Below are 9,278 nucleotides of genomic sequence, written 5' to 3' on the forward strand. Positions count from 1 at the left end.
ATCTGCCCGATTACAAATAACTCACTGGTGTTTTGACTAGTTGTCAAACTGTTCTGATTACCACAGGTGAACGATTCAAGCACCTCAGGTGGTACTACAGGTGAAAATTCGCTGCGTCCACAAGGATAGTACTAAATAATGTACTGTACATTTTTAATCTGTAATTTATATTTATTTTTAAATAAGTGTTTAATAAAAAAATACTGTATAAGCTACGTAGACAAGTACTTCGTTGTGTCACAGAAAATAAGATAACCACTAAAATAAGATAATATCACTAAAATAATCTATTCCACAAAAATTTCAAACATATATTGTGTCATTAAATTCAATATAATTTAATATATTTTATTCGTTATCGGTAATGCATTTATTGTGTTAATAAGTTACCTTTAATTAACATTTTCTAACATATTTGAACGCTCTGATTGCGCTGTAGTAAATGACTTTGAGACAGGAAGTAGGAGGGGTGCAGGATTTCTGTAGAGTGCAGATTAAAGTGCAGCACGTCGTGCTTAGTGACGTCACAACGCAGGCTCTGAATAAGTTTCGATTTCAGTTTGAGATCATGAGCGGGTTCTGCAGACTTATAAACTCAGATCTCTGCACAAACTCCATTAACTGAGATCGTTTTCTGTGATACCGGTGAGTTTCTTCATTTTATCGATGACCGTGTACTTTTGTCGTCACAGCCTATTGAGATTCACTTGACTGAATCGATTCGTTTGCACTAAGTTTTGGTTCTGTTGTTGATGCGCCAACAGAAAGTAAAAATTACTTCAAATATTAAAGCTACATAACAATAAAAACACCAGTACCAGAAAGTTGGGACACTAAGTTGAATCCGAATTGAACCAGAGTATTGAAGCAGTACCTGTAATGATGTAAATAATGTAATAATGTTCCTGATCAAGTTTGTTTCTGGTAACATCTGCTCTTTACATTACTGCCTGCAACACGTTCCTAAAAAGGTGGAACTGGGGCATTATAAACCTAAAAACATTGTAGGGAATAATATAAAACCAGTGATGCAGTTAAGATTTGTGTACAAGTTCTTTTAGATGAAGTATGGGTCAATACAAGAATCGAACAAACTGAAGCAGCTGAAGCAGGTCACAGTTTCATCACATCTTCAAAAGGGTTTTACTGAAATGACCACATTCGCAGAAACTCCTCAGATTGAAGCCATTTATACTGTCCCAACGTTTCTGGAATTGTGATTTGTGACATATTAGGGGGACGCCTAGTGGGTAGAGTTTTGGGCTATCAACTGAAAGGTTTAGAGTTCGAATCCCAGCTCTGCCATGCAGCCACTGTTGGGCCCTTGAGCAAGGTTCTTAACCCTCTCAGGGGTGCTACGATGACTGAAAGGCCTTCTATTCTATTCTATTCTAGTCTAGTCTAGTCTAGTCTATTCTATATTAATATGTTCTTTAATGTGTAAACCAAATAAGTCCTGAAAACTAAATAGTTGGAACATGTTTTTGTATTTTGTACTTTAGCCGCTCAGGTGGCGCAGCGGTAAAAAAGACACGCTGTAACCAGATACATCATATCGAATCCAGCTCTTCCTTACCGGTTCGAGGCTGAGTGGCTACATGAGCAACGATTGGCCGGTTGCTCAGTTCGGGGGCGGGACAAAGAACCGGATGTGGGTCTCTCTCTGTCAGAATGCTCTGCACAGAGATGAGGAAGAGTGCCCTTAGGGTGTGTCTCTCCGCATGCAACGCTAGGTGGCGCCAAACTCATCAATGTGTGGGTGGCAAAAATGCATCCGGCTGCTGCCCATGTTTCAGAGGGGATATGGGTTAGCTTCGATCTCCTCGGTCAGGGCAGGGTTCGGCATAGACAGAGAGGAAGCACGATGCAAACTGAACAATTGGATGCACTAAAGGGGGAGAAAAAGAGGAAAAAAAGACACTTTAATTGATGTGGTACCTGTAGCTTCTTTAGTTAATTAAGCTCTTGTGACAAATATGTGATAATTAAGTTTGACATTCAACAGTGTGTTCAATCACGTATTTCCGATCACATTTCTGATCCAGAATTTGAAAATTGGGATTTCCAGAAACCGTACTGTGAAAAATTAATTTTCTGCTGTTCTATTGATGTGATGTACTTTACAAATATTACATGTATTGCTTTTCAGCATTGGGAGGTCAGTATGGACCCAATGGTCATTGAAGTTAATGGCATTCCAGATATACCTCCTCACAACCAAATGGTTGACCAGTTGAAGATTCACTTCATGAAGCGCAGCAACAATGGGGGCGATGTTCTAATGGTGATTTATCCGACTTCTACTTCAGGCCAGGCGTATGTCATCTTTGAATCAGATGAAGGTATGGAATACCGATACTTGTTGTGTTTCTGACAGTGCACTGTGTACGATTGTTTGGTAATTAATTGTGTTTCATTTGTGTTAGTTCCCGGAGTCCTGGAGAGCAAGCATTTTTTGGAGACAGACAGCAAATTCTATCCAATTCGAGTCAAGAACTCTCATCTGTCCAAGGTAAACTCGTCAGCTTTAATTTCACACATGCCCAGTCCAGTCCGTGTCGCAGTTCTAACCATGGTTTGCTATATTTTCGTTAGGTCGACATGCAGGTTGAGGCCATGCTGGACTTAAGAGTGTTCCAAAGACCTGAAGAAGTTGAAAAGCTTGTTACCTTACATGACTTTGAGGTGACCAAATACAAGTCAGTTCTTCTTCACTTGCACGGCTCCTTTATAAAACTGAAACTCCTGCGTGGTAAACTCATGCTGCTTCAGAGAGACAGTCCTCAGACCTATAACGGATCTTCTTCAGCTCTTTTAAACGGTTCATCTCTGACGTCCCAAATGAAGCCTAGTGGTTCGGATCCTACATTTGGTTCCAAGCCCATATCAAAGCATGATTATATGATGGGTAATAAAGACTTGGTTGGCAGTGTTGCATCGGCATATAAAGATTTAAATTTAGACGGCCAGCCAAGTTATCACAGCAGTCGCTCATCTGCTTCCAAAACAAGGACAAGTCCCGTGGTAGATACTAAAATTCCAAGCTATGCAGGTATCCAGCAATATCAGCCAACATCTCTACCTCTAACCAGTGACTTTTCTACGACATACCAAAGGGACTTTAGTGGTTTGGATTCCCAATTCGCATTCAGGTCCAAATCCGTGTATGGTTATGACACAGGCAATGAAAGGGGCGCTTATAATGCATCAGCTTATAGAGATTCACCAACAGATGGATCATCCGCCAGTATTTACAGCAGGTACTTACCTACCCAGCATCAGTCATCGTCTGCTTCAGCTTCTCATTTTGACTCTTTTCCTCAATCCCAATTGGAGTCTAGATCCTCAAACACCACATCAAGGCAATCAGGTCTGGGTGAATCATCAGGAAGTCAGAAGAACAGTGAAACATCTACACGAAGAAGGGAAATGAACACAGACGTCGTAAAGTATAAAAATGATGTCAAGGACAAGGACGTGGTTAGCAGAAGCCAACGCCCTTTTGTTGATGGTGCACCGTTATTATCAGAAGACCTTCCATCCACGCGGCCGAGCTCAGCGGGATCCCTGAGGAGTCTTTTAAGCTCTGAAGAAGATACCTTCCCGAGCTCCTCCAAGAGAAGTTTTTCCCCCTCTACTGGCAGAATGACCAGCTTTCTGGTGGACACAGATACCCTAAATTATGTCCTCACTCAGAAGCAGGACATTATAAAGATGATAGAGAACACTTACAGTGCAGAGATGAGTCTACAAGATAATGCAGGGTTCACAACAGTCACATTCATGGGGAGTAACTGTGAAGAAGCCAAACATGACCTCCAGGCTTATATGATTAACCTCAGCCCTACATTGCGCACCCAAGAGATCGACCTGACTCAATATGACCGCGCTCAGCAAGTGCAAATACTCGAAAGAATCGAACATTTAAAAGAACCAGGTGTTTCAATCAAGCGCAACAATGAGATTGTAAAAATTGTGGGATCTTCAAGACAAAGCTTTGAGGTTAAGCAGAAGCTCCTTGGACAAGATAACGAGCCTCAAAGAGGAAGAACCACAGAGAGACCCTCACGAAGCCGGAGAAGCTCCTCTGTACCCAAACAACATAAGATCCCCGATCAGCAAAGACACAGTCCAAACCCTGAGGCTCAGGCCAGTTCAGTGACCAACAGCTACCCTGAAAAGCATCTGATGCAGGACTGGGATGCAGGAAATGCAGCGATGGATGCTCGAGACCTCCAGAAATCTACAAAAAACGAACGCAGCAGCTCTGAGTCTCGAGAGAAAAGCAGAACAACCAAGGAACTCCAGAAACATCAAAGCGAGGATTTACCTGCATCACATGGTGATAAAAAGTCCAAGTTAGGCCCTAAAATTTTAAAACAATTAGGTGTTGTGTCTTCTGATTTTAAAAAGAAATTGCGAAAGTAAATACACCGTATGGACAAAAGTATGTGGACGCCCCTTCTAAGGAGAAACGGTATCTTTTTTTGAAATGGTACGTCCGACATGCTCATGGTCAGGTGTCCATATACTTTTGGCCATATAGCTTGTAAAAATGAACTTACGGGCCAGTATATAACCCACCTTACTTTTATTTTAGTTGTTGGAAATTCCAACACATACATTCCAGCGACCAATATGGCAGGTTAAGGGCCAAAATAGTCCAGGCGGCACCTCTTTCACGACTGTAGCTCATTGGAAAGCTCGGCATGGCAGGAATGTGGGCACCGGTTGCTTTATTCTATATACATAAACAAAAAAGGACATTGAAAGACTAGTGTTAGTTGACTAGTGTTAGACGCCCCTGTCACCCAGAGAACAGGGCATGCTGGGATCAACTGGGTGTGTGTTATAGCGCTCTGATTAAAATATAATCAGTTTAGTGTTATTATTAATTAAATATATGTATTTTTTAAATCCATGCTTTATTAACAAAACAAAACCAATCAATATACTGTATACAGCACAAGATTTTGATGTTTTTACTTGATTTTTTAATTGTTATAACAGTATTGTAATAAAGTAATATACAGTATCTCACAAAAGTGAGTACACCCCTCACATTTTTGCAAATATTTCATTATATCTTTTCATAGGACAACACTATGGAAATGAAACTTGGATATAACTTAGAGTAGTCAGTGTACAGCTTGTATAGCAGTGTAGAACTCTCTGAGGATGTGAGAAATAGAATTGTTGCTCTCCACAAAGATGGCCTGGGCTATAAGAAGATCGCTAACACCCTGAAACTGAGCTACAGCATGGTGGCCAATGTCATACAGCGGTTTTCCAGGACAGGTTCCACTCGTAACAGGCTTCGCCAGGGTCGACCAAAGAAGTTGAGTCCACGTGTTCAGCGTCATATCCAGAGGTTGGCTTTGAAAAATAGACACATGAGTGCTGCCAGCATTGCTGCAGAGGTTGAAGACGTGGGAGGTCAGCCTGTCAGTGCTCAGACCATACGCAGCACACTGCATCAACTCGGTCTGCATGGTCGTCATCCCAGAAGGAAGCTGATGCACAAGAAAGTTTGCTGAAGACATGCAGTCCAAGAACATGAATTACTGGAATGCCCTGTGGTCTGACGAGACCAAGATAAACTAGTTTGGCTCCGATGGTGTCCAGCATGTGTGGCGGCGCCCTGGTGAGAAGTACCAAGACAACTGTCTCTTGCCTACAGTCAAGCATGGTGGTGGTAGCATCATGGTCTTGGGCTGCATGAGTGTTGCTGGCACTGGGGAGCTGCGGTTCATTCAGGGAAACATGAATTCCAACATGTACTGTGACATTCTGAAACAGAGCATGATCCCCTCCCTTCGAAAACTGGGCCGCATGGCAGTTTTCCAACACGATAACGACCACAAACACAACCTCCAAGATGACAACTGCCTTGCTGAGGAAGCTGAAGGTAAAGGTGATGGACTAAACCCAATTGAGCACCTGTGGGGCATCCTCAAGCGGAAGGTGGAGGAGCGCAAGGTGTCTAACATCCACCAGCTCCGTGATGTCATCATGGAGGAGTGGAAGAGGATTCCAGTAGCAACCTGTGCAGCTCTGGTGAATTCCATGCCCAGGAGGGTTAAGGCAGTGCTGGATAATAATGGTGTTCACACAAAATATTGACACTTTGGGCACAATTTGGACATGTTCACTGTGGGGTGTACTCACTTATGTTGCCAGCCATTTAGACATTAATGGCTGTGTGTTGAGTTATTTTCAGAAGACAGTAAATCTACACTGCTATACAAGCTGTACACTGACTACTATAAGTTATATCCAAGTTTCATTTCCATAGTGTTGTCCCATGAAAAGATATAATGAAATATTTGCAGAAATGTGAGGGGTGTACTCACTTTTGTGAGATACTGTAAACACGAGTCTGTGATCGCTTCTGTCTTCATGTTCTGTTTAAACTCACAATCTGCATTTAATAACGTCTGAAATGTGTTAAAGCTGTAACTAATCACACAAGCTGCATCTTGGATTGCCTAATTATTACACTAAGAACTGGAGGAGTTCAGGTCAGGGCAAGATAAAGACCCCAAATTATACAATGGGTGCGGCTGAAAGTATAGTTTGTAGAATGTGCGTGTGTGTATGTACAGTGTGTATTGTGTAGAATGTGTGTGTTTGTGTAGTGTGTATGTAGTGTGTGTGTTTGTATAGTGTGTGTGTGTATGTACAGTGTGTATTGTGTAGAATGTTTATGTACTGTGTGTGTGTAGAATGTTTGTGTAGTGTGTATGTAGCGTGTGTGTTTGTATAGTGTGTGTGTGTATGTACAGTGTGTATTGTGTAGAATGTTTATGTACAGTGTGTGTGTGTGTGTAGAATGTGTGTGTTTGTGTAGTGTGTATGTAGCGTGTGTGTTTGTATAGTGTGTGTGTGTGTATGTACAGTGTGTATTGTGTAGAATGTTTATGTACAGTGTGTGTGTGTGTAGAATGTGTGTGTTTGTGTAGTGTGTATGTAGCGTGTGTGTTTGTATAGTGTGTGTGTGTATGTACAGTGTGTATTGTGTAGAATGTTTATGTACAGTGTGTGTGTAGTGTGTGTAGTGTGATGATGATGATGATGATGATGATGATGAACTGAAAGGATATTTGAGCTTGAGTTTGAGCTACAGTAGCTCGTCTGTTGGATCGGACCACACGGGCCGCCCATGACCCTGTCGCCGGTTTACCACTGTTCCTTCCTTGGAGCACTTTTGATAGATACTGACCACTGCAGACCGGGACACACCCCACAAGAGCTGCAGTTTTGGAGATGCTCTGACCCATTTTTCCTGCTTCTACCATCGACTTGGAGGATAAAATGTTAACTTGCTGCCTAATATATCCCCCCCACTAACAGGTGCCGTGATAAGAGATAATCGGTGTTATTCACTCCACCTGTCAGTGGTCGTAATGTTATGCCTGGTCGGTGTATACTAGATCTGGATTTAAAGTCGTGTGTAACGTCCAGTCATGGTTGGAAGATTTCGATGGACATTAATATGGACGTGACTTGTGCGTCACTCCCAGGAAGGTCCAAACTCAACCCAGAGACAAACCCAGCCTGATGAAGCTGCTTCATTAATATACAGATGTAATAATATTTGTTATGTGGTTAAAAATCCTTCCATACATGGTGTTGTGTTGTGTGCAGGTCCTGTATTTTGTGGTTGTACTTCACTGCCGCAGTGTGTTGTCATCTCAGTTCCTCTCCTAATTTTAGATCCGGCTTTCAGAATAAAGGAACCTGCAACATAATGCATAACGAAATGAGAGGTCTGGTCGCTGATGAGCCTCGTCTACACATCTGGAGGCCTGATATCGGAGCAGGAAGAGCTGTTTTCCCTTCCAAAATTTGGGTGCAGAATAAAATGACATACAATTAAACATACAGTATTTAATCTATTGACGAACAGGTAGAAACATCTAGGTGGTGCAACATCAGCTTAGTGGTGAGTTCTAGGGCACGAGAAGTCATCACATCAACTGTGGTAGGGTGTAAGAGTCACTACTGAATTACAGACTGTCTCAGGAAGCAATGACAGCACAGTCGGCTATAATCAGGGCAGAAATTTGACTAGTTGGAAAGCAAAACTCTGCTGATGTTCTGCAAATATTCTGCTTCTGTTAACGATGGGCGTGGCTGAAATCTTGAATCGGCTAAATCCACTAATCCAAAGAGGTGTCCAAATGTCTTTTTTTGCATTTTCCTCCCAATCTAGTCATGTGCATTTGGATATTTTGATGGACAATAATATGGACATAACGTGCATTACGCTTCCTCTCTACTGATGTTAACCTCCGCTCTGACTGACCGACACGTGTGCAGTAGCAGACTGCATCTTTTCATTTGCACGAGGCGAGTTCATATGCGGATCAGCTTTGTGTACGGAGAGCCACACCCTGATAGGCATTTTTCCTCTACTCTGTGCAGGCGGCATCAGTCAGCTAGCAGGGGTCGTAATTGCATCAGTTATGAGGTCCCTATCCGGCACCCCCCGTTGTTTGTGTAGGCGCCTAAGCTTGCTTGAGATTTGGAACAATGAGTTTGAGATGTCAGCTAGTGTGTTTTACCGCTGCGCCACCTCAGCATCTTGTAGAACCGTTCATATAACAGTTGTAAAGATATATATATATACAGTGTATCACAAAAGTAAGTACACCCCTCACATTTCTGCAAATATTTTATTATATCTTTTCATGGGACAACACTATAGACATGAAACTTGGATATAAGTTAGAGTAGTCAGTGTACAGCTTGTATAGCAGTGTAGATTTACTGTCTTCTGAAAATAACTCAACACACAGCCATTAATGTCTAAATGGCTGGCAACATAAGTGAGTACACCCCACAGTGAACATGTCCAAATTGTGCCCAAAGTGTCAATATTATGTGTGACCACCATTATTATCCAGCACTGCCTTAACCCTCCTGGGCATGGAATTCACCAGAGCTGCACAGGTTGCTACTGGAATCCTCTTCCACTCCTCCATGATGACATCACGGAGCTGGTGGATGTTAGACACCTTGCGCTCCTCCACCTTCCACTTGAGGATGCGCCACAGGTGCTCAATTGGGTTTAGTCCATCACCTTTACCTTCAGCTTCCTCAGCAAGGCAGTTGTCATCTTGAAGGTTGTGTTTGGGGTCGTTATCCTGTTGGAAAACTGCCATGAGGCCCAGTTTTCGAAGGGAGGGGATCATGCTCTGTTTCAGAATGTCACAGTACATGTTGGAATTCATGTTTCCCTCAATGAACTGCAGCTCCCCAGTGCCAGCAACACT

At 42.4% G+C, this 9,278-nt stretch overlaps 1 protein-coding gene across 1 annotated transcript; it reads left to right on the plus strand.

Annotated features, from left to right (window-relative positions):
* The first annotated feature begins 569 nt into the window (after positions 1–569).
* Positions 570–7,847, plus strand: si:dkey-154b15.1 (RNA-binding protein 43). Its single transcript, XM_062989229.1, has 5 exons — positions 570–645; positions 2,150–2,342; positions 2,427–2,512; positions 2,596–2,685; positions 7,717–7,847. The coding sequence occupies exons 2-5, from the start codon at positions 2,165–2,167 to the stop codon at positions 7,732–7,734; spliced, it is 372 nt and encodes a 123-aa protein (XP_062845299.1). The 5' UTR covers positions 570–645; positions 2,150–2,164; the 3' UTR covers positions 7,735–7,847.
* The last annotated feature ends 1,431 nt before the right edge of the window (positions 7,848–9,278 follow it).

Source organism: Trichomycterus rosablanca, chromosome 2, assembly GCF_030014385.1.
Source record: "Trichomycterus rosablanca isolate fTriRos1 chromosome 2, fTriRos1.hap1, whole genome shotgun sequence".
Taxonomy (NCBI): domain Eukaryota; kingdom Metazoa; phylum Chordata; class Actinopteri; order Siluriformes; family Trichomycteridae; genus Trichomycterus; species Trichomycterus rosablanca.